General features: G+C 43.6%; 1 protein-coding gene across 7 annotated transcripts in view; it reads left to right on the top strand.

Moving 5' to 3' along the window:
- The window catches only part of GRIK1 (glutamate ionotropic receptor kainate type subunit 1), a 373798-nt gene that overhangs the window by 114551 nt on the left and 232701 nt on the right, over window positions 1-26546 (top strand). For all 7 annotated transcript variants that reach the window (XM_077293958.1, XM_077293956.1, XM_077293959.1 and 4 more), the window contains exons 2-3: window positions 17309-17476; window positions 21358-21615. In XM_077293958.1, coding sequence (XP_077150073.1) covers window positions 17309-17476; window positions 21358-21615 — 426 coding nt within the window. The remainder of the gene's footprint in view (window positions 1-17308; window positions 17477-21357; window positions 21616-26546) is intronic.

Genomic DNA, 26546 nt, shown 5'->3' with positions numbered 1-26546 from the left:
GTGTTATACAACTCTTTGAGTCATTTCCACAATTCCCATTTTTTATTTTTTTTTAAATTGGGGACGACTCTCCCAGCAGGTTTCTTTCTCTCCTCTTGCAAAATTACAAGTGAGGGGAGAGGTAGAGATCTGCGGGTGAACACCGTGAAGCACATATTAAAGAAGCTGAGGAAGACCGTATTGAATCGTGTACGTCACACATCAGTTATTGCCGCAGGTGAAATGAGTTTCTCATTCGCTGCTGTCCTCTGCATAGGCAGCAACCAAGATGATAAAGCTTAGTAGCTGATGATGAACTAAGATTAACTTCAGTATAGGCCGAGATGACGAAGCAGCTTGCTTTACTTTTCCATCTCTACGGCAGCTGGGTTGACTCTAGCGCCGCCTGTGTGCCGCTCCAATGAGAAGGCGAAATCTTAGCTTCATTTTCTTATAGTTTTTTGCAAATACAGTATGAAGTTGAGGGTGCCAACAATTTTGTCCTTCCCATTTTGGGGGTTTTGTGTGAAATTATGTCCTATTTGCCATCTTTTATCTGTTTTTTTGTTGTTATTCCAAAACAAAAAAAAGTAAATAAACATGTGTATAGTAAAATTTGTAATTGCAATAATTCTCTGGCAGAAAGATTTAATTTTCTGGAATTACTTCAGGGGTGCCAACACTTTCAGCCATGATCTATATATATAATTGTCTAAGGGGTACTTCCGTCTTTCTGTCCTCAACTTCCGTCACGGAAATCCCGCGTCACTGATTGGTCTCGGCAGCTGCCTGTCATGGGTGCCGCGACCAATCAGCGACGGCCACAGTCCGATTAGTCCCTCCCCTACTCCCCTGCAGTCAGTGCCCGGTGCCCGCTCCATAATCCCCTCCAGTCACCGCTCACACAGGGTTAATGGCAGCGGTAACGGGCCGCGGTGTTACGCACTCCGTTACCGCTGCTATTAACCCTGTGTGTCCCCAACTATTTACTATTGATGCTGCCTATGCAGCATCAATAGTAAAAATATGTCATGTTAAAAATAAAAAAAACAAAAAACCTGCTATACTCACGCTCCGGTGTCCGACGATGCGGTCTCGCCTGCCGCCATCTTCCGTTCCCAGAGATGCATTGCGAAATTACCCAGAAGACTTAGCAGTCTCACGAGACCGCTAAGTCATCTGGGTAATTTCGCAATGCATCCTGGGAAAGGAAGATGGCGGCAGCCGCGAGCGCATCGTCGGAGCTTCGATGGATCCCAGGGGGTTAGTATATAACTTTTTTTTATTTTAATTTTTTTTTACAGGGATATGGTGCCCACACTGCTAAATAGTACGTGGGCTGCGTTATATACTACATGGGCAGTGTTGTATACTACATGGCTGCTATATACTACATGGGCAGTGTTATATACTGCATGGCTGCTATATACTACATGGCCAGTGTTATATACTGCATGGCTGCTATATACTACATGGGCTGCGTTATATAAAACATGGCTGCTATATACTACATGGGCAGTGTTATATACTACATGGCTGTTATATACTACATGGGCAGTGTTATATACTGCGTGGGCTGTGCTATATACTACATTGGCAGTGTTATATACTGCGTGGGCTGTGCTATATACTACATTGGCAGTGTTATATACTGCGTGGGCTGTGCTATATACTACATGGGCAGTGTTATATACTGCGTGGGCTGTGTTATATAGTATGTGCCCTGTGTTATTACTATGTGCCCTGTGTTATATACTGCGTGCCCTGTGTTATATACTAAGTCGCCTGTGTTATATACTGCGTGGCTGCTATATACTGTGTGGGCTGTGTTATATAGTACATGGGCTGTGTTATATACTGTTTGGGCTGTGTTATACTGCGTGGCCACTGTTATATACTGCGTGGCCTGTATTAACACATCGGGTATTCTTCAATATGTATGTATGTATATAGCAGCCACATACTATATAGCACAGGCCACGTAGTATTTGTCTGCTATATACTACATGGCTCCTATATACTACGTGCCCTGTGCTATATACTATTTGGCTGCTGTATACATACATACATATTTAGAATACCCGATGTGTTAGAATCGGGCCACCATCTAGTTGTATATAATTGGAGACCTACATAAGACAGTATAATAAAAATATATAATATCATCACGCTTTTTGAAACTTCGAAGTCCAATGAGTGATTTTAATAGCATTTTTGCATGGCTGAGATGGGAATTCCAGCATCTAAGAGCAGAACAACAAAAAAAAAACAGCCACTCTGAGCTATGCTGATTCCATAACTCCTGCAGAAATGAATGAAAGTCACAAAAGGCTGAACTCTTGCTTGACGATCTGGTCTCCATAACTTCAATCCACTTTGCCAGGGGAGGTAAAGAAAGGGCACACATCAGCAGCACCTGGCTGGTTCCATCACTGCCCCTCAGCTCGTCCGTATTTGGTTATCACAAATTTCCATACTCCAATAATCTAAAAAGACAAAGGTCAATCAAGTGGAATGATGTATAATCCCTGGTGACCCAGTGACATATTGCCTAGTCCCTGGTGTCTACTGGTCACTTTCTTGTCTTCCTGACCTTTGGTGTGAGTCATCTAAAAATGAAGGAACTTTTATCCTATAATGTAAAAATATACCTTTCTACTTGTGGAATTTCTGCCAACCGCTGTATCAATTCCTTTTTCGGCAGAACCATTAAAAAGACTTTATTCCAGTTATTTTGTTGAGAGTCGTTTGGGCTGAGAACCTTTGAGAGATTGTAGAAGAAAAGAAAAAAATACCGGTACTAAGAACTTTTTGCAAAGGGACATAGCTAGAAAGCAATTTGAAAAAAGGGAATTGCACAAATATATTTGTTGGAACGCCGCGGTGGTATTACCAGAAGCTTCACATATATAAACGGCAAAATGAGATTTTAGACAAGTTCTCCTGAAAGATCTGATCTGCGTCCACTTCACTCAATCGCAATGTCACGTCCGTTCCCTTCGCCTTGGAAAAGTGTTTTATAATATATCATTTAATTTACAAAGGCCTTAAAAGTTCAGGATCGGAGTTTCTTTTTTTGGAGGGGGAGAGATTTATGTCAAGCATTCTGATTCTTAGCGGCATTGACGTGTTTGACTTTTGTACTCAATGTCAATCAGCAGCTTCTAAGGCCAGCGGGAAATTGTCATGTGTTATAAGAGGTATGATCTCGCAGGACCGTGACATATAATGCTGCCACTGTACAAAGCATTAGTGCAGCCTCATCTGGAGTTCTGCTCATAGAGAGGAGGCCCTGGAGCTAGAAAAGGTAGAAAAAAGAGGCACAAAACCTATGAGGAGCATGGAGGATATTGGTTATGAGAAAAGATTAAAGAATTACATGTATTTCGCCTCGAGAAAAGTAATCTAAAGGGGAACATGAAGACTTGGTCAAAAGCTATTTCATGTAAAACCCCCTCAAAAGACAAGGGGTCACTCCTTCTGTCTAGGGTGAAAAAAAGATTCAGCCTCCGAAGGAGACAAGACTTTTTTGTTCCATAAGAACTATTATTGTGTGAAACAGTCGCCCTCAAGAATTGGTCACAGTGGGAACCGTCGATGGTTTCAAAAAATCCTTAGATGCATTGTTTTTACTAAAAGAAGAAAATAACGTAAATGCTTATGTAATTGTGGAAAATTTTTGCTCTCCATGTTGATCCGATTGACACTCAGGATCAGAAGCCAAAAATTTGCTCTTTTGGGTCAGATTGGTTCCAGCGTTATGGTTGTACCTTCTCCCATTTCCGGTCCCTTCATCTGTCGGTTGATCTTGATGGACTTGTGTATTTTTTCCAACCAAACTATGTAGTTTTGTAACAAGTCTTCAAGTGTCTACAATCCACAAAAAATTAAAAACATTAAAAAAAAACCGGCCAAAATTAGACGTTTCGATAGAGGATAATTCCGACCTCCAGTATTCCGAGGATCCTACTTATTTTCCAGGTCATAATAACGAACATTGAAGGGAGTACAGACATTGGAGACATTGGATTATACACAGTCAGGGATAGTGAGCACATGGACTATTGTTAATCAAGGACATTGAACAGAGGAGAATGTGTAGACAGGGAGCAAATGTCGGAGACTAAGAGCCTGAATGAAGAAGACAAAAACAGCCCAAAAAATAAAACAATGAAGAATTACAAAGAGCTAAAATCAGAATCATATCAAATCCAAATATAAGTTTATAATCAAAAAAGAATCAATTCATTGGGTTGTAATGAAAAACACTTCATGATGAGCAGAAAATTTTATATTTCGATTCATGGGAAAAAAAACAACTAATGGAAAGTATCAGTTTCTATCCTATGTAAGGTATTTATGAAATGAGAAATCTCCGACCAATATAAAATCACTCCTCCCACTTATATCGGGGTGTTCATTTCTATTCCACCAGTAACCATGGTTTTATTTTTTTCCCTTAAAGGATGACGCGTCTCCTTGTGGAGATAGACATGCCCGTGTAAGGAGACTTATAGGCCATACAATGCTCCTATGGGAAATTAAATATTCAAATTGTCTCTTCAAAGAAGAAGAGGACATGAACTCTAGTGCCACCAATTGGAGATAACAATCCTAAAAGTCATTGTCGACCCTGTAACGAGCTTTGCCCCATGACTTGGGATAAAAGCCAAACCAGAATCTCTATTTGCAGACACATGTTTCGGTTTGTTGCCCCTTCTCAGGGCAAAGCAAAAGATCTAATTTAGCTGTATGAGTGGCCTATGACTGGGATCTAAGGGATACAATATCTCCTTGTAGAGAGTAACATGCCAGTTTAAGGAGACTTATAGGCCATGCAATGCTCCTCTGGGAAATTAAATATGCACATTGCTTCTTCAGAGAGGAAGAGGACATGAACTACGGTGCCATCTAGAGTTCAAGTCACCTTTCTCTCCGAAGAGGTAATGTGCCCATAAATCAATAGCACACTTCTCCTTCTGAACTGATTATTTATTCTCCAAATTCTCATTTCATAGATGCAGTAAAATCTGCATTCAGTGAACACAAATGTTCCCATCACTGAGATGGGATATGTCAGTTGGTGCTCAATGAGTTCTATGGAGAACAGTAACTACCTTTACAGGAGAATGTCTGTGTCGGACTCTAGCTCCTCTTCATAGAATTTTAAAGGCACCAACTGTCATCTCCTTTTTCAATTATAGGAAAATATGTCATCACTGAATACAGATTATAGAAATTTTACCCATTAATTGAGAGTAAAGGATCAGGAGGAATCGAGAATATTTCTCCAATGATAAGATATATTAAAAATGTGCTTATTTTTTATTTTCACGTGAACTATTGACTTATGAACTAAAAATTAAACCGGCCTTTATTCTGTAAGTTTTGATGCAGCCCCAGTATGTCTGTGCGGTAGATATTGTTGAGGGCTCGAACTTTCTTCATGGTCTATAATAAATAGTGGAGAAGCAAATGCTTCCATATATTATTCCTACCTGTGAAAGTTGTGACCACAGGGCTAAACTGTGTGCTAAAATCCTGATAACCGAGAACACTTCTTCTCCACCGCCCGTCTCTAGTGCCCTCTAATTCACTTTTATTGTGATGGAGGCTTCACGAGAGAACAGTCAATCACCACGTTGGGCTACACAAAGGAAGGTCAGAATCAGGTTACTTTCTGCAGGAGTTCCAATATCTATTATAAATGAATCTCGCTGTACAATGGATGCTTGCCCTCTTTTTTTTCTTGACAGAGTCATATCTTCACTCATTGATGTGTAGACTTTCTGTGATCTAAATATATACTAGCCAATTATTTGATACCACAAAATAATTGCGTATAAGAATTATTTTTTCAGCCCTTAATATCCACATGAGCGTGTCCTCATAAAATTGCCAGGTACAGTGCCTACCTTTACAGGATGTTTTTACCAGCTTGTCTCCAACTTTTGATAGACAAAAAGTTAGGAGATGTTCATGTTCTGATCGTTTTGTCAGAGGAAGGCGCTACTGTCATCTGTGGTTACACGCTGAAAAATTCTTCAAATGTCCTAGATCTTTTGGGCTAGTCCCAAGTCCTTACTTTGTTTCCACCAGGATGGAAGATTATCACTGATCACTTCTACTGGGAAACGTCTGGGCAGATTAATAACATGTGAAATAGCAGAAAAGTGAATAAACAGATTTGCCCTTTTGTCTGGCACTGGGCCACAGTGGAATATACTGGGGGCTTTGTGGCAAGCACTGGTGTCACCTTGACTGGTACTAGGGACATTGAAGTTGAGCTTGATAGTAAGAATTTTCTGCATCTGCTGCCTCTACCTATTCCTCTTTGTCATTGAAAGCACTTGGGTATGAATGCTCTATTGGCCAGTCCGGCAATAGGGTCTTGGATTACACTGTGGAAAGTGACCTACAAAGTAAAGAGGGGGCATCTTAGAAAGGATCAAAGTGGCCCTCAATTGTTGTTCTGGATTTACCACCCTGGACTGAAGGGCCTGATGTCTTCTACATCCCGGCCTCATTCCATGACTCTCCCAACTACTTGTTTATTAACAATGCAATTTTTCCAGAACGGGAAAGGGGATGTGGGGTCCTGAATCTCACCGGTTACAGACATTTCCTTCCTTACCTTTCCTCTTGGTTCAAGATTTCTCATGTGTGGCGTGAAGTCACCAGCTTGGAAAGAAAAGAGGATTTTGCGATACTCTGTTGGGAGATGTTTATGTCGCTATATATATATATATATATATATATATATATATATATATATATATATGTGCCTTTGTGTGGTCACCCATTGATGTGAATTGTATGAAGATGTTTATGCTATATGTGTCGATAAATGGCAATGTAGTAATGTGAATTGCAGCCTGTCAAGGGATTTTCTAGAATATCGCGATAATGTATTGAATTTGTATCGTGAGCAGTTGAAATTTTTAATGAAAAGTACAGAAAGTTAAAGGGGTTTTGTCCGGGATAATTTTTTTTTTTGACAGTTGCTAACTACATGCCTATTGTGCTCGGCGCTGATATCTGCTGGCACACAGTAGTCACTGACCGCTCCTGCCGGCTCTGATCTGTTGATGGGACGTAACTGCTGGTATCATCACGTCATGCTGGTTGACCGCTGGCTCCCCATTGTCTAACTGCAGGGAGCTGGATGTCAATCAGCATCATGTCAGCAGTTATGCCCTGTCAACAGAGCAGCCCAATAGAAGAAGAGCTGCACTGTTGACGTGAAGCAGAGGTGCCGGCGCTGGATAGAACAAGCAGGTAGTTCCTAACTAGTTAGCAATTTCCTGTCTGTTAGTTTTTTGGCTCATATTAAAAACATAATTTAGTCCTGGTCCTGGTCAACCCCTGTAAGTGGAGCCAGTCTACATCACAAATTTGTCTACTTAATACAGGACACCCCGCCAAGAAAGACCGGAAGAGGAAGAGCTGCTCTGTTGATGTTGAGCAGCTTAATCCCCAGCAGGAGCGGTCGGACTCCTGTCTGTGCCGGCGCACCGTACAACAGGCTGGTTGTTGCCTCTGTTAGCAATTACCTGCCTGTTAGTATTTAGGTCCATGGTATAAAAAAAAGTCCTGGACAACCACTGTGGGACTGAAAAGTGATTATACATTTCTCATGAGTAGTCACCCTCCTTGCTGCCATCTTTTGCCTCTTGCTGTCTTCTCCACTCAGATCATCGTCCCATTCTTCCTGTTTCCAAGAGGGCAGCGGTAAGTCTAAGCCACACCTCCATTACCTTTACTGTCCTGTGGAAAAGGCAGGAGAGGTGTGGCTTGGACTTACCGCCGTTCTCCCTATGACACTGAGGCGGCCATCTTGGAAGCAAGAGGAAATGAATGCCAATCTGAGCGGAGAAGATGGCTCGAGGCAAACGGAGGGCACCAGGTAGGACGAATATACATGAGGAATAAATTCTCACTTTTCAGTCCCAGGCCTGAGGATCACTTTAAGGGCAGATAGCAAAGAGAATGGATCCAATTGTATCTCTCCCAGAGCCCAATAGCTGCCCCATGGTACGTCTGCCCTTGTCTGTAGCCAACCCCTTGCCCCGGTTCTTCCTTTTTCAGCGGAGCGTAGGCAAGTGATACGTAATAATTAGTTATATCGGTGTGTTCTACATTTAATTTCCAGCTTGTAAAGTCGATCATTTGGCTTCGGCTGCAGTTTTCCAGACGGGTTGGCTCCTGACGTTAGCAGTTAGTAGAGTTATTTCTGCTCCTTACCGATGAAACACATGGTAATAAAAGTTAAAGCTGAATAATATCCGCGGGTAGAAGTTTCTCACCAGACCCCCGCTGATGCAGTTTGTTTTCACCTCTCGGCTCAGTTTCAGCAGCGATAAATAATGACAGACCTCTGCCAATTATATAGACGCCATCTGTGAAATGCCGCTCGTGTTATTCATCCGCAGCGCCGGGCTGTCAGCGCTAAACATGGGATGGGACGACTCAATTACCGCAGTCAGGTGAAATCGGTGACCACTAATAGATGCCGAGCCTCGAGATCTCACATTCCTGACGTAGCTTTTTATCACTACAACTCCCATTATACAGTGATTTTTCTCTTTGCTATTTTTATTAATCCCCTTCATGAACATGTAACGCTGGATCCTGTGTTATCATGTGTCATTGTACAGGAGGAGGAGGAGGTGAGCTGTGACATCACCTAATGTGAATGGTGGATCCTGTGCTATCTACTGTATATAGAGGTGTTATCAGTCATTGTACAGGAGGAGGTGAGCTGTGATATCACCTATTGTGAATGTTGGATCCTGTGTTATCTACTGTATATAGAGGTATTATCAGTCATTGTACAGGAGGAGGTGAGCTGTGATATCACCTATTGTGAATGGTGGATCCTGTGTTATCCACTGTATATAGAGGTGTTATCAGTTATTGTACAGGAGGAGGAGGAGGTGAGCTGTGACATCTATTGTAATGTTGGATCCTGTCTTATCTACTGTATATAGAGGTGTTATCAGTCATTGTACAGGAGGAGGAGGAGGTGAGCTGTGACATCACCTAATGTGAATGTTGGATCCTGTCTTATCTACTGTATATAGAGGTGTTATCAGTCATTGTACAGGAGGAGGAGGAGGTGAGCTGTGACATCACCTATTGTGAATGGTGGATCCTGTTATCTACTGTATATAGAGGTGTTATCAGTCATTGTACAGGAGGAGGAGGTGAGCTGTGACATCACCTATTGTGAATGGTGGATCCTGTATTATCTACTGTATATAGAGGTTATCAGTCATTGTACAGGAGGAGGAGGTGAGCTGTGATATCACCTATTGTGAATGGTGGATCCTGTGTTATCATGTGTCATTGTACAGGAGGAGGAGGTGAGCCGTGACATCACCTATTGTGAATGGTGGATCCTGTGTTGTCTACTGTATATAGAGGTATTATCAGTCATTGTACAGGAGGAGGAGGAGGTGAGCTGCGACATCTCCTATTGTGAGTGGTGGATCCTGTTATCTACTGTATATAGAGGTGTTATCAGTCATTGTACAGGAGGAGGAGGTGAGCTGTGACATCACCTATTGTGAATGGTGGATCCTGTGTTATCCACTGTATATAGAGGTGTTATCAGTCATTGTACAGGAGGAGGAGGAGGTGAGCTGTGACATCACCTATTGTGAATGGTGGATCCTGTTATCTACTGTATATAGAGGTGTTATCAGTCATTGTACAGGAGGAGGAGGTGAGCTGTGACATCACCTATTGTGAATGGTGGATCCTGTATTATCTACTGTATATAGAGGTTATCAGTCATTGTACAGGAGGAGGAGGTGAGCTGTGATATCACCTATTGTGAATGGTGGATCCTGTGTTATCATGTGTCATTGTACAGGAGGAGGAGGTGAGCCGTGACATCACCTATTGTGAATGGTGGATCCTGTGTTGTCTACTGTATATAGAGGTATTATCAGTCATTGTACAGGAGGAGGAGGAGGTGAGCTGCGACATCTCCTATTGTGAGTGGTGGATCCTGTTATCTACTGTATATAGAGGTGTTATCAGTCATTGTACAGGAGGAGGAGGTGAGCTGTGACATCACCTATTGTGAATGGTGGATCCTGTGTTATCCACTGTATATAGAGGTGTTATCAGTCATTGTACAGGAGGAGGAGGTGAGCTGTGACATCACCTATTGTGAATGGTGGATCCTGTGTCATCCACTGTATATAGAGGTGTTATCAGTCATTGTACAGGAGGAGGAGGTGAGCTGTGACATCACCTATTGTGAATGGTAATGTGTTATCTGTATGGAGGTATAGCCTATCAATGTCATCCTGTCTGTGACGATAACCAAATGACTGCTGAGAAATGAACCTGAGCAGTAAGTGTCAGTCTATTCTCAGGCTCAGTCGCCAGGGTAACTGCAAGGTTTCATGATTTTTTTTTTTTAATTTTATCACATATAATAATAATAGAAATTAAGAAAAAAATCCTTAAAAATAATTTTTACATAAAGAGCGTGAACATTTCCTTTAGTTTGGATATTTTTTGTTAAATAGTTCATGTCTAAAGGTGACTATGCCCATTACATTAATGGTGGTAAACCTGCTGATTTAGGACTAGTCGGCCATGTAAGGTGTAAAGGTTTATCCTGACTCATACTCCGACTGCAAATATCAGAAGGGAGGAGGAAGTAATGATCGGGCATATTGGATTTCATATGCCCAATCGTTTTGTTCTCACATGAGATAAGCTGCCGTCATGGGTGTCTGGTAGTCGCTTATCCCCATCTAGATTGAGAGCACTGGCACATTTGACTGAGCGTTCGGTAATATGGGGGAGGGTGGATCCGGGCTACAGAACATCATGGAGGGTTTCTGTACCAAATATTAAGTTATGTTATTCTATTGAACCAAAAGCTTATTTTCCCCACTATTGATGGGGTTGATGGGGTTATCCATGAGCAGACACCACTGGTGACTGTTTATCTCCTGGGAAAAAGGATTGTGAATTCCTAGATCTTCTCTCACCTGCTATAATTTGCCATGGAAGATTTGGGAAGCCCCCTATACGTGTAGGATGCTAGCAGGTGCGTAGGATGCAGTGACACACAGGAGGCAGAGCAAGGGTTAACAGGTTCTTTATATATGGAAACAGTAATGGTACAAGCAGGGGGGTAAAAGATGTGAATTTGAGGATGGGTGAAAGTCAAATGCAGAAGAATATAACAGGTCCCTGTGCGGTGGAGGAAGGTGGCTGGAAGATCCCTCGGTGGCGCCGCAGGCCGCACGAGATGTCTCCGATCCGATCCCCCAGAAGGGCGATGCATGGTCTCCTTGCGATGACGGACCCTCCGGGTCCTTTGACACGTGATCTCCTGATCCCGTGCACACGGTGGGGTAGAGATGAAGGTCGGCGGCACAGTGGAAGCAGAAAGTTCAGTAGACAAAGCCGCAGTAGAAGCACACAGTCCAGCGGACACAGCCACAGGCACGGGCCAGTCCTCAGCTGGCACCACGAGGATGGGAGAAAGAGAGGGAGTTAACCGTCTCTCTGCTCAGAAGTGCGTTCCCGCTCAGACCGCTCTTTGTGTCGGACCCGCCCCCATCAGTCAGATGTCCTGAACTGTTCCGGTCAGAAATCTCTTCCCCCTGAAACAATGGTGACAGCCCTGACAGTTCCTGCCCAGATGCGCAGGGGAGACCGTTAGCTTGGTTCTCCTCCCTACATCAGTCATTATTCTAATGTGCAAGGTGCCCTTAACAGGGTTATAGCCACCAACTATTTTTTTTTTAAAGACTTTAGAATGATAAAAGAAAAAAAGATCTGATCCCCTGCATCTCCTATTTCACCCCTTCTGGTGTCCCCATTTAGTTTTTGTTCTTCCTGTTCTGTCGGGATAGATTGGTTGCAGCGGTCATGTCTGTCTGGACAGAGTAGGAACAACAGAGCTGGTCTCTGTTTCATTGAAGGTTAATGGGTTTGTCCGATGACCTAATACTGATGACCTTTCCTTTAGGATTAATCATCAGTGTCTTATTGATGGGGGTCCAACACTCGATACCCCCCAGATCAGCTACTATTAGCTCGGGCAGCAGCTGGGCCCGGAAGTAAATAATGTATGGAGCTGAACAGCACAAGTTTTACATCCAGCCGCTGTCAGAGCTAAAAACTGCTGATAGGTGGGAGATGTCGGACCACCATGGAAAAGACATTGATGAACGATCTGGTGGTGAAGGCCTCAATATTAGATACCCGGACAACCTCTTTAAGGGTGGACACATCTGCTACCGTTGTTGTCCAGTTAAAATAATTTACCACCTATTGGTGGGCGTCCGACTGCTGAGACCCACAATGATGAGAAAATGGTGAAAAGTAGAACGGTAGATTAGATGCCGGACCGCCACTTCATTCATTCTCTATGGTGCTGCCGGAAAAAGCAGATTGCGCTCCCATAACCCCTATATTGTATAAATGGAGCAGTGGTCAAGTGTTCCCATAGCCGCTCCATTCTAACCAGGATAAAAGTGCGCCATTCTGCCGATCGATGCGGATCTCAAGAGTCGGACCGCCATTGATCAACAAGTTATTATTACCCATAGTGTGCATAAATGATGGCTTGTTTTCACCGGTCGACCCCTCTAAATGCTGTGAGATGCTGTGAGGGGGGGAACGGAATAACAGAACAACTGCAGAGAGCACACGCTGGGAAGATAACGACCACTCGGCACAGTTACAGAGACACAAGTGAACAGCTACAGAAAGGAATATCTGTAGTCACGGGATCTGACTGTATTGTAGTCACACAATTTTTGTTATGACTATTGTTTTTCTGAATGCAATGGCTCCTTTCCATTGACGAAAAATATATATGGTGTTTGGAAAGAGTAGACGAGCTGATCTGTATGCGTATTGTGCAGGAGGCACGCCGCTTTCCCATGCGAGCAGAAAATCAATGTTTTCCAAAGTAGCAGAGTTCTGGGTAAAGGGAGGCAGAGAATATTCTCCAGACCCTATAGAGCGATCATTCAGTGAGAGCTGGAGAAGTAATTGTAATACATAGTGATCAGAATTAAGTGAACGCCGTCCTCGGAGCAACAGGAGGGTGGCCATGAATATAATGTGAATGTGTATTAGATAATGGGGAGGGGTGGCCGAGAGGTGAATACATGGCTGTTATCCTAGAAAATATGGATAATTAGGGTCAAATTGTTATATGTTATGATTAGTAAAACAAAACTTTATCATTCAATAGATTCAAAAAGTTAAATACCGTAATATGTGAAGAACATTGAGTGCAGCTCTGGAGTATAGTACAAAGTACATTTTCGTCAATAGATCTTAGAATATTAATAAATTCCACAATTGGATGTATTAAAAAAATGTTCCTGTGCTGAAATAATCTTGTAAATGTGCCCCTGCTGTGTACAGTGTAATGGCCGTGTCTGACCGTGCAGGGACATAGTCTGATCATACCACATCTCCTGGGCAGGAAACAAAGCAAAAGGAGAGTATGCAGATATTACAGCTGCTGCTTTCTGTAAAGTAACAGATTTCCCTGCCTGTTTTATCACAGGAGTGAGTGTTTCTTCCACATCTTCAGCCCTCTGAACTCTGCATAATTCAAGTCAGTAAAGATTGGATCTCCAGTTGTCACTGCGGCAGAAAGACTCGCTCCTGTGATAAAACAGATCAAGAAATGTTACGTAACGGAAAGAATAATCTGCATTCCTTGCTGTCCTGTCTGTATAACCACTTATTCTTCCTCCTCTGCCCAGGAGCTGTGGTATGATCAGACCACGTTCCTGTAGGGTAAGACACGGCCATTACACAGTACACAGCAGGGGCACATGTATAAGATTATCTCAGCACAGGAACGTTTCTTTTCCAATCCAATTGTGGAAATTATTTTTATGCTAAGATCTATTGATTAAAATGTACTTTTTCGTGAGGAAAACCCATTTAAACTTATGACAGTCTCTAAACCACATAGATTATTAGCTCATTGTTTACCCAATGGCATATTTGTTGCTATCTTAAACCTCCTATATATACAGTGGGTACGGAAAGTATTCAGACCCTTTTAAATTTTTCACTCTTTGTTTCATTGCAGTCATTTGGTAAATTCAAAAAAGTTATTTTTCTTCTGCCATTCTTCCTTGCAGATCCTCTCCAGTTCCATCAGGTTGGATGGTGAACGTTGGTGGACGCCATTTTCAGGTCTCTCCAGAGAGGCTGAATTGGGTTTAGGTCAGGGCTCTGGCTGGGCCAGTCAAGAATGGTCACAGCGTTGTTCTGAAGCCACTCCTTTGTTATTTTAGCTGTGCTTAGGGTCATTGTCTTTTTGGAAGGTGAACCTTCGTCCAAGTCTGAGAACCAGAGCACTCTGGAAGAGGTTTTCATCCAGGATATCTCCGTACTTGGCTGCATTCATGTTTCCTTCAATGACAACCAGTCGTCCTGTCCCTGCAGCTGAAAAACAACCCCATAGTATGATGCTGCTACCACCATGTTTCACTGTAGGGATTGTATTGGGCAAGTGATCAGCAGTGCCTGGTTTTCTCCACACATACCGCTTATAATTATCACTAAAGAAGGTCTATCTTCATCTCATCAGACCAGAGAATCTTAGTTCTCATAGTCTTGGAGTCCTTCATGTGTTTTTTTTTAACAAACTCTATGCGGGCTTTCCTATGTCTTGCAGTGAGGAAAGGCTTCTGTCGGGCCACTCTGCCATAAAGGCCTGACTGGTGGAGGGCTGCAGTGATACTTGACTTTGTGGCACTTTCTCCCATCTCCCTACTGCATCTCTGGAGCTCAGCCATGGTGATCTTGGGGTTCTTCTTTACCTCTCTCACCAAGGCCCTTCTCCCACGATTGCTCAGGTTGGCTGGACTGCCAGGTCTAGGAAGACTTCTGGTGGTCCCAAACTTCTTCCATTTAAGCATTATGGAGGCCACTGTGCTTTTAGAAACCTTGAGTACTGCAGAAATTCTGTTGTAACCTTGGCCAGATCTGTGCCTTGCCACAATTCTGTCTGTGAGCTCCTTGGCCAGTTCCTTTGACCTCATGATTCTCATTTGGTCTGACATGCACTGTGAGCTGTGAGCTCTTATATAGACAGGTGTGCGCCTTTCCAAATCAAGTCCTATCAGTTTAATTAAACACCGCTGGACTCCAATGAAGGAGTAGAACCATCTCAAGGAGGATCACAAGGAAATGGACGGCATGTGACTTAAATATGAGTGTCTGAGCAAAGGGTCTGAATACTTTTGACCATGTGATATTTCAGTTTTTCTTTTTTAATAAAGTTGCAAAAATGTCTACATTTCTGTTTTTTTTTCAGTCTAGATGGGGTGCAGAGTGTGCATTAATGAGAAAAAATGAACTTTTTTGAATTTACCAAATGGCTGCAATGAAACAAACAGTGAAAAATGTAAAGGGATCTGAATACTTTCCGTACCCACTGTACATGTATACTGTATCAACAAAACAGTGTATTGTAGTCAGTATCTCCTCACAATAGAAAAGCAATTTTTTATTTTTTTTTACCCTCAAACGGTATTTAAATTTATATTCTCATCCAGGAACGGCCGATACACAAGAGACGAGGGGAAAAGAATGAAGATTCTTCAACAATTTAGAGAAGAAAAGCCACAAGGGGCCGTTCGATATGAAATCCTGTCTAGTTGTAGGAATAGAGTTTGCTGACAGGTCGGCTGTGAGAGGAAGAGGACAGAATACGGAGACACAATTGTGATGGAATTTTATAAATAAGTCCTATATTTTGGGCTGCATTTTAAATTCTTAAAGGAGTTTACTTCTAGGATCACTGACTCTCCATCTCCCCAAGCGTTATGTGCCCATGATCTTCTGAGAGCCTGCAGCACGCACGTTACAGAAACCTTCACAGTTCCATCAGAAGGAGCTATTTAAAATAGTGTGCGGTTTTGTACAGTATAGATATCTATCTATCTATACTGTACAAAACCTTACACTATTTTACATAGATGTTGTGGAGATACGGGAGGTCGGCAGACACCCAGGTCCGCTAGCTGGAACTGTATGGACCAGGGATCGTCACGCCGAACACCCGCTCTCCTTTTAACGTGGGCATAACGCCACTCAGACAACACAGAGTGATGGTAACACAATGTGGCAATACTTTATTGAACCACAAAACAGGCAGATAACACGTAGAACAGTCCCAGCAAAATACTCCTAGATGGTGCACATTACAGAGTCTCACCCTTCCGCTGACTCGCCAGGATAATAGCAGCTGTTACTTCAGAGCTTCCAGGGTCGACTACCCCACCTGTGACACGCACACAGAGGAGGTAACAAGCGTAGGAAGATGACAGTCCATTCAGATACAAGGCCAGTTGACCGGAGGGTCACAACCTGGCTTCATCTTCTAGGGTCGATTACCCCACTTGTGGCACACACACAGAGAGGAGGTAACAACAAGCATAGGAAGGTGATAGTCCATTCAGGTACAAGGCCAGTTGACCGGAAGGTTGCAACCTGGCTTCTCCGAACATCTTCATGGAGCCAGGCGACCAGCAGGTCCCAATCCTGGCTTTCTCCAAATGTATCCATGGCATCGCGATGGTCAGTGGAGCAGATCTGTATTCTTACAGCCGGGGCCGAAGTCTCCTAAGCCAGCATCCTGTAGAATAATGAATCTGTGTCCCTTGTGATGGAACCGTGGTGTATTGGCTGCTGTCCTGTCTCTGGATGTCTTGATGTCTTGCTGAATCTCTGTCTCTCTCTCTGTCTCATAGAGGCATATCACCTCTCTTTATGTTTAACAAGTGTCCTTCAGTCCAGCATCTCAGATAAGGGGAAGAATAGTCCAAGTCACCATGTTTGATTATGTAATCTATTTGCATAGAATTTCTACCTCTGTTTTAAAAATCAACAAACTATCTGGCCTAGACAATGTATAATTAGCTTATCAGTAAACATCAAGTGAACTAGTCATCAAGGATAAGAGCACAATATGTTACACTAAATGCCAACTTACAAGTCAATATTACAGGCTTACACAAGCAAAAGTCTGTTTTTTGACCAACCAAACCGAAAAAAAAGTCAACATATAGATAACAGTCTATTCTTTCTGGCTCGCTAAAAATAGTCATTTGGTTAATTAAGATATAATGCTGTGTCTTTACAGATGTATATTATAAGTATATATTTTGGCGTTCTCTGTTGAACTCTGAATCAAAAATTTCCCTTGTATAATCCCTTTAAAACTGTCATTCTTCCATTTGGCTTTTCTCTGTGCTCTTTATAAGTAAATTGACTACATTTCTAATGGTATATCTTAATTTTTCGATTACAGGAGGGATTTTCGAGACACAGGAAAATGAGCCAGTCAATGTGGAAGAACTAGCCTTCAAGTTTGCGGTGACAAATATCAACAGGAACCGGACGCTGATGCCCAACACCACACTAACCTACGACATCCAGAGAATCAACCTGTTTGACAGCTTTGAAGCCTCCAGAAGAGGTATGTCTACTGACCGATTATAATGGAGCCCACCTGAAGACCCTAATCCAACCTATAGATTGCCCAATGTTTATCGTATGCCAGGGTAGAGTTCTTTTACACTTATGATGTTTTGGACTTTCAAGGTTACTATAGGATTTGCCTGTAGACTGTTTTTGGATATAACATTTTTTTTTAAATGTAGACACTGCTTTTTTGTAGAGATTTTGGAGGAGTTTTTCTTTTTCTGATGAGGCTTTTCAAAACTTTTACTCCTCACCTGTTCTTTTCAGTGTGTATATTGGGAAGTGTTTAATTTGGAGTGGATTCCCTAAGGCGCCGTTTCAAAGAAGTGACGTGAGCCTTCTTTCTCCACCAGCTGTTTTTTAAAATCTCTTCTGGAAAAACAAATTCGTAAAATTCGCAAATTAGATATCCCATAGAAATCTGCAGGAAGAGTTTTCCAAGCGGTTTATGGCTCTGTGCACACAACATCTTGTAAACTCGGGTGAATCCGACAAGTTTTTCAAGCAGCAGACACTTCAGGAAACTCTGGAGGTTTTTTTTTCCTGGAGCAACTTTTGTGTCCTTTTTTCGGTTGTTTCCTGAGTGATTTTTATGGGTTTTTTTTAAAGATTTTTGCATGATTTTTGTGATGTTTCTTTTACTGTAATTTTTTGGGGTTGTTTTTTTTCACTCCGTTAAATAATAAAGAAACTGCTAGCAGATTTTTAATGTAAAAATGATGGCAAAACGCTCCAAAAAACATCCGTCACTCTACTGGACATCTTTTGAGCTTTCCCATTGACTTGTATTGTAAAGTGTCAAATATCTTAAGAAATTTTGGAAATCTAAAGTGGTAAAAAAGGCAGCCAGTGGCTTTTACATATAAATGCTAAAGTTCATTCTTTTTAGAGTTTTTAAATAGTTTCTTCAGGTTTAATACGCCTGAACAAGTTATTGTGTGTACATAGCCTTGGAGAGGTTTTTGAGCGGGATTATCAAAATCCTCCTAAAAAAATATTCAGTATGTACATAGTCTAAGATTGACCTTGTCTTTAAACCTTCCCATATCGTGTAGGATAGTAGTGACTTTGCTAGAGGATACTCATCAGGTCACAGTCCCTACTAACAACTGACTTAGAGGTCTTTTTTGCAGCGTTTCTGTAGCCGAAACTCTGCTATCAAAACTTGTGTTTTTTGGAGTGTTTTTTCTATGAAATTTCAGCCTGAACACACCCTAAGTTGTTTTCTCAGACCTTTTGTACATAACCGGACAGCAGAAAGCTGCAGAACCAGTCATGACCAACTGCACTCGACGTTAAACTAAGCCATTAGTAGAGATTGTGGTGGTCCACCTCCTTACACCCCTACTGATCAGCCGACAGAAGAAGGTTCAATGCTCATACGAAATCCTTCATTGTTTTTTCTGGCATAGGTGTATTCATTTGGTAATACCTGTGCCTGGTTCTGTAGCTATGTGCTTCATGTACTGTATGTATGCTAGCTATGTATGAGACTGAGCCGAGATACCAGACTCCACCACTGCCAAATATATGATGTAAGTCGCTGTGTCTAGTAAATCATAAACAGATTGAGGAAGCTGCACCTCAACATCTTTAATAAGCGAACTGGTGGAGGTATCTAAAGTTGGACGCCCCTTAGTCTGTTAATGATGACCTACAGTGCGGGTAATAAGTATTTGATCCCTTGCTGATTTTGTAAGTTTACCCACTGACAAAGATATGAGCAATTTATAATTTTAAGGAACTAAAAAAAAAACCAAATCATAAAAATAGCCTCACCAAAACATTGGCAAATGCACTAGCAGGATGCAGCTGGCCCCCACTGATAAAGGCAGGGGCAGCACAGGTGCAAGCTACTGATGAGAACAATAATCCACTCACCTAAATAATAGAAGGGTTGGCTGCCTAGTAGCAAAAATACACACAGGTAAGGCTAGCATAAGACCCTATTCAGATAGGTGTGATGCACAGTGTCTGGATAGCAGCCTATTGTTCACGCCCATAGTATTCGCAGACGGGCTGTCCAGCACTATATATATACACCACACAGAAACACCAGCTAACATAGAGAAACTCCGTTTTTTTTTTTAGTTTCTCTGTTAGCTGTTTTGAAATTAATGTTAGGACTCGCAAGTAATGGGGACGTTGGGTTGCGAGCGTATCCATTTTGGCCAAAATACTAACCAATCCCTCATTTAATGTATTTATTATATGCATTATTTTTCAACTTTTTATTGCACTTTATCATTTTTTTGCAGGATGCAGCTAGGCCCCTTTATGTTAGCTGGTGTTTCTGTGGAACTTTCACCCCCTATAGTTATATATAGTTATGCCTCTGCCTGTGGTCCTCCAGTATGTCGCTGGTTGCAGTTTTGCAACAGCTGAGGGGAATAAAAGTTGCAGATCACTATTCCAGTTGTAAAAAAAAAATATTAAAAAAATGTTCTACTTTCATTAAAGTGTATTCCAAATGCTTATAAGGATATAAAAGAATAAGAAGCCCGCTAACTTTTACCCTCCCCTGCTCCAGCAGCTCAGTGATTGGCTGCAGCGGTGATGCACTCTGTTGGCATGACTTCACCGCCGCAGTCAAAACACAGTCCAGAGTCCCGAGCAGCGGTGTAGAGCCGAGCTCTATATAGCTTAGATATTTTACATGCCTGCAAGCATTTGGGGGTCCGCATTGCTAAAATACCTAATGAATTGTGTTCTCACGTACCTTGTCCTGTTTCTCACGTACCTCGCCCTGTTTCTCACGTACCTCGTCCTGTTTCTCACGTACTTTGTCCTGTTTCTCTTGTACGTCGTCCTGTTTCTCTTGTACGTCGTCCCGTTTCTCACGTACGTTGTCTTGTTTCTCACGTACCTCGTCCTGTTTCTCACGTACCTCGTCCTGTTTCTCACGTACCTCGTCCTGTTTTTCACGTACCTCGTCCTGTTTCTCACGTACCTCGTCCTGTTTCTCACGTACCTCGTCCTGTTTCTCACGTACCTCGTCCTGTTTCTCACATACCTTGTCCTGTTTCTCACGTACCTCGTCCTGTTTCTCACGTACCTTGTCCTGTTTCTCACGTACTTCGCCGTTTCTCACGTACTTCGCCCTGTTTCTCACGTACCTCGTCCTGTTTCTCACGTACTTTGTCCTGTTTCTCACGTACCTCGTCCTGTTTCTCACGTACGTCATCCTGTTTCTCACGTACGTCGTCCTGTTTCTCACGTACGTAGTCCTGTTTCTCACGTACCTCGTTCTGTTTCTCACGTACCTCATTCTGTTTCTCACGTACCTCGTTCTGTTTCTCACGTACCTCGTTCTGTTTCTCAAGTACCTCGTCCTGTTTCTCAAGTACCTCGTCCTGTTTCTCACGTACGTCATCCTGTTTCTCACGTACGTCATCCTGTTTCTCACGTACGTCGTCCTGTTTCTCACGTACGTCGTCCTGTTTCTCACGTACGTCGTCCTGTTTCTCACGTACGTCGTCCTGTTTCTCACGTACCTCGTTCTGTTTCTCACGTACCTCGTTCTGTTTCTCACGTACCTCGTCCTGTTTCTCACGTACCTCGTCCTTTTCTCATGTACCTCATCCTGTTTCTCACGTACCTCGTCCTGTTTCTCACGTACCTCGTCCTGTTTCTCACGTACCTCGTCCTGTTTCTCACGTACCTCGTCCTGTTTCTCACGTACTTCGCCCTGTTTCTCACGTACCTCGTCCTGTTTCTCACGTACCTCGTCCTGTTTCTCACGTACCTCGTCCTGTTTCTCACGTACCTCGTCCTGTTTCTCACGTACCTCGTCCTGTTTCTCACGTACCTCGTCCTGTTTCTCACGTACCTCGTCCTGTTTCTCACGTACCTCGTCCTGCCGTTTCTCTCCTGCAGCTTGTGACCAGCTTGCTCTCGGGGTGGCGGCATTGTTTGGACCATCTCACAGCTCCTCGGTCAGCGCAGTCCAGTCTATCTGCAACGCTCTGGAGGTTCCTCACATCCAGACCCGATGGAAGCATCCATCAGTGGACAACAAAGACACGTTCTTCATCAATCTCCACCCAGATTATGCTGCCATCAGCCGGGCGGTGCTGGACCTCGTCCTACACAACAGCTGGAAGACGGTGACGGTGGTGTATGAGGACAGTACAGGTAGGATCACCAGTGATGTCAACGCTTTGATGATGTCCTACAGGAATGTATGTAACATGATGAGTTGGTCATTTTCATCCACGATACATGTGGTCCAACTTCCGAGACAATTTTTTTCTCCATAAATGGATGTACTTGAGGTTAAAAATCAATTTTGCATTTTGGTTTCATCAAAAAATGTTGCTCTGTTTGCCTTCTATAGCCTCCATTTCATACTGTCTGCTGCTGGCTGCAGAATGAGTCAGCGAGCTCACTTTGATAGTCAGTGAGTATTTTTTTTTCTTTTTCTGAGCACCTCTCGAATGATTTATGACCATAGACCACATCAAAGAAAAGGCTTATAAAAGCAAAATGGTGCAACATTTTTATTGAAACCCAATTGTAAAAATTTAGGTGACAAAAATTCTCCCCAAGGGTTAACAACACCAAGATTTAGGGGGATCTAACTTTTTTTTTTTATTATCCATGTAAGTCGGAACTGTCGACCGTGGTGCGCTGCATTAAGCAAATAAATGTATGTTAACACCTTAAAAGTTTAAAAAAAAACATTCAAGTGTAAGGTCATCAATTAAGAAATTTCGAGGAGGAAATAAGCCAATTCACAGACCCCAGATGGTAATCCTGTAGAGCAGGGGTGGGCAACAATTAATTATTCCAAGGGGTCACATGAGATCCTGTGACTGTTGTGGAGGGCCGCATCACCCGGCCAGTTTTAATTTTTCTCATTGTTATTGTTTCATATTAATTTTTAGTACTTAATATTGAGGAGAATGAAGTCTGGCGTCTCGCAGCTCCTGATAATATATGTTACCATAGGGCTTATCGTAACCGGTATTCTTACCTGTAGGAGCGAATCAACACTATATAATCTACCGCCTTTTATACCGTTTATATAAGGCTACTTTCACACTAGCGTTTTTGGCTGTACGTCGCAATGCGTCGTTTAGGAGAAAAAATGCATCCTGCAAAGTTGTCTGCCGGATGCGTTTTTTCCCCCATAGACTAATATTAACGATGCATTGCGACGCAGTGCCACACGTTGCAACCGTCGTGCGACGGTGCGATGTTACATGTAACGTTTTTTTGTGCGTCGGGACCGCCATTTTCGACCGTGCATGCGCGGCCGAAACTCCGCCCCCTCCTCCCCGGACCTTACAATGAAGCAGCGGAAGCGTCTTAAGACTGCTTCCGCTGCCAAAGTCGGGCATTTTCTTCACAGTATGCGTCGGTACGTCGGGCCGACGCAGCGCAACGGCCCCGTGTCAACGCTAGTGTGAAAGCAGCCTAAAGCAGTTAATCGTATGCTCCTATGATGAAGCCCTTGCGCCTTGAACAGTAGTTCCTATTATGATGCCCCCACAATCCCAGCACACAGTATGATGTCACCACACAGCCCTGAAAACAGTAAGATCTCTCCACAAAGTTCCCTATACAGTATTATGTCTTGTGTCTATGCAGCCCCCTTAAACAATATTATGTCCCCACACAGCACCCTTACACAGTATGATGGCCCGCATACAAACCCCATGTGCAGTATGTTGTCCCCCACAAAACCTGTTTGCGCAGTATAATCTCCACCACACAGCCCATATGCACAGTATGATCTTCTCCACACAGACCCCATGCGCAGTATGATGTCCCCCATACAGACCCCATGTGCCGTATGTCCCCCCACACAGTCCCCATGGGCAGTATGATATACACAACACAGACCCCATGTGCAGTATGATATACACAACACAGACACCATGCAAAGTTTGATGTCCCCCATACAGACCTCATGCGCAGTATGACGTCCACCACACAGACCCCATGAGCAGTAGAATGTTCCCCCACACAGACCCCATGAGCAGTATAATGTTCCCCCACACAGACCCCATGCACAATATGTTGTCCCCCACACAGCCCATATGCACAGTATGATATACACAACACAGACCCCTTGTGCAGTATGATGTCCCCCATACAGACCCCATGCACAGTATGATGTCCCCCACACAGACCCCATGCGCAGTATGATGTCCCCCATACAGACCCCATGCGCAGTATGATGTCTCCCACACAGACCCCATGTGCAATATAATGTCCCCCACGCAGACCCCATGCGCAGTATAATGTCCCCCACACAGACTCCCATGGGCAGTATAATGTCCCCCACACAGACCCCATGGGCAGTATAATGTCCCCCACACAGACCCCATGGGCACTATAATGTCCCCCACACAGACCCCATGCGTAGTATAATGTCCCACACACAGACCCCATGGGCAGTATAATATCCCACGTGCAGTATAATGTCCCCCACACAGACCCCATGCGCACTATAATGTCCCCCACACAGACTCCCATGGGCAGTATAATGTCCCCCACACAGACTCCATGCGCAGTATAGTGTCCCCCACACAGACTCCCAAGGGCAGTATAATGTCCCGCACACAGACTCCCATGGGCAGTATAATGTCCCCCACACAGACTCCCATGGGCTGTATAATGTCCCCCACACAGACTCCATGCGCAGTATAGTGTCCCCCACACAGACTCCCAAGGGCAGTATAATGTCCCCCACACAGACTCCCATGGGCAGTATAATGTCCCGCACACAGACTCCCATGGGCAGTATAATGTCCCCCACACAGACTCCATGCGCAGTATAGTGTCCCCCACACAGACTCCCAAGGGCAGTATAATGTCCCCCACACAGACCCCATGTGTAGTACGTTGTCCCCCCACAGACTCCATGGTCAGTAAGATGTAAAGTGAAAACTTGCCTCAACCCCTTTCACACGCAGCTCCGGTCTGTATACTGAGACACAGCTGAGGCGATCTAGTGACGTCATTGCACCTGCTCCGCTCTCATACACACAGGCTCAGTGATGTATTGCTCCCTTTTCCACCATTGATTTCACCGGTATCCATATCCCGAGGATATAGATACCAGTGAAAGTGAGAAGAGGGGTGGATGGTGGCTGCGTGGTTTGGGATGCCACTACATACAGCCCTTTGACTGTCCCTGGTCTGTGGGCCACACCAGAACAGCCAAAGGGCCACGAGGGGCCTCCACTTTGCTCATGTCTGCTATAAAGCACCTCTGGGACGAGGTGTCAAAGACTCCTAATGGGCTAGTATAGCTTCTGAACAAATTTCTACATGAGGTCCGATGCTCTAGTTGTTGGGTGTCTCTAATAAAGTGGCCATTCGGTGTGTGATGGCCGGCATATATTATATTCAGGCCTATACCTGACTGACGAGCATGAGGTTTCAGAATGCAGAATGCATATATATGGTGATGCCAAAAACAACGAAGAAGAAGCTCATGAATACACTGACATTGGATCGATGGCGGCGCGGTGCGCGGGTTCAGAGTGTGAACAGGTCGCGCGTGATCGATAAGGTGCAATGATGGATCAGGCCCTCATTTCCATTGCTTTGTTTAGAGTCCACTGCAGTGAGCTACGTCTGAATAAAAGAGAATGGATCTAGGAGAATTCGGCAGGGCCCGCATTGTCTCCTAATGATATTCCAATTGTACTCCATATTGATAAGAGAGGGTTAACGGTTCACAGCCGAGCACTGGAAGCTGCAGATAACCCCAGCGACCGGCGCGGAGAATACATCTAATGAAGTTAAAGTGCCCCCCAGGATCCTATTAATGTAGGTCTTTTATGTGGCGGCCTCCCTTCAGAGCCGCTTCTCGATGTGCTCTCGTCCTTATCACGGAGGAGCCGGGTCATTACAGAAAGCACAACTGTTTATTGAATTACGTAGACTGAGATTAATGGGGGATTACTGTGCGAATCCCACAATCCGGGGGCTGAGCGGAGTGCTGGTTATATACTTCATATAAAATGCACCGTAGGGTAGGAACTAATTATTATCCAGTCGGATTCATTTAATCTTCTGGTATCTACTTTATAAAAGGGGTTGTCCACCGCTATATTTTATTTTATAAATGTGCCCATGTTGGGCCGATCCTGTTCCCCAGCTGCCTGTGTTCCCCGCTGGTCTCTTTGCTTCCTTTTCCAGCTGGGGATGTCACATGATCGTGGCAGCTAATCAGCAGTCACTAATTGACTGCAGTGGTAACATTCCTTCTTCTGAGCTGGATGAAACGCTCTTCTTGCCCTCTCTTCTGCCTCAGCTGAAACACGACTGTTGGAACCAAGCAGAGGAAGCAAGGAGACCGGCGGGGAACATGGGAAAAGGTGTAGAGGAATACCGCGGTCTTGCAGGTTAGTTTCTAGCCATTTTTTTTAATTTTAGGATGACGATAGACTTGGTTTCAAAATTAAAACCTAGTTGTGGACAGCCCCCTTTAGAGTTTGGCCATTGTGATTTTTTTAAGGCATAACTCAATTCCCACTGAAGCCAAGTATGGAGCCTCTTTCTGGAAGGAAGTAGGGTGAGATCCTTGGAGATCAGCAATAAAGGACACAGTGGGAAATCCACAGCTAAATCTGCAGTAGCAAAGGGGATTTTGTTGCAGATTTGCATTGCAAATTGACATTCTGCCCATTTTAAATCCACGGCATCGGTGAATTTCCCTTGCAGATTTTCTCCACAGAGTGGATTTTTTATGAAGTCTCATCTACATACAGAAAATGCAGTGTGTATCCGACCCATGGCACATGCCTTAAAGACTAAAATGTAACTTGCTCCACTCCACCTGAACAATGGCCCTGATTCATCAAGACAAGCAATGTTCACGTTGGCCTTGATGAGATTACATGTTGGAGTCAGACGTGCCTGATTCATTATGAGGTGCAAGCCCCCCCAGTAACATAACACGTGCTCTCACCTCCAGTGCTGGCGCCATTCAAGCGGTATCGGCACTGGCGCTCCCTGGGCTCTCGTGACATTGTTGTGTCACATAATCCCTGTGGCCAATCACCACTGGCTTCACTCTCCTAGTTCGGACAAATCAAAACATCTGG

This window comes from Ranitomeya variabilis, chromosome 3 (assembly GCF_051348905.1).
Source record: "Ranitomeya variabilis isolate aRanVar5 chromosome 3, aRanVar5.hap1, whole genome shotgun sequence".
In the NCBI taxonomy this organism is placed as follows: Eukaryota; Metazoa; Chordata; class Amphibia; order Anura; family Dendrobatidae; genus Ranitomeya; species Ranitomeya variabilis.
This window is presented reverse-complemented; position numbering and strand designations above follow the sequence as displayed.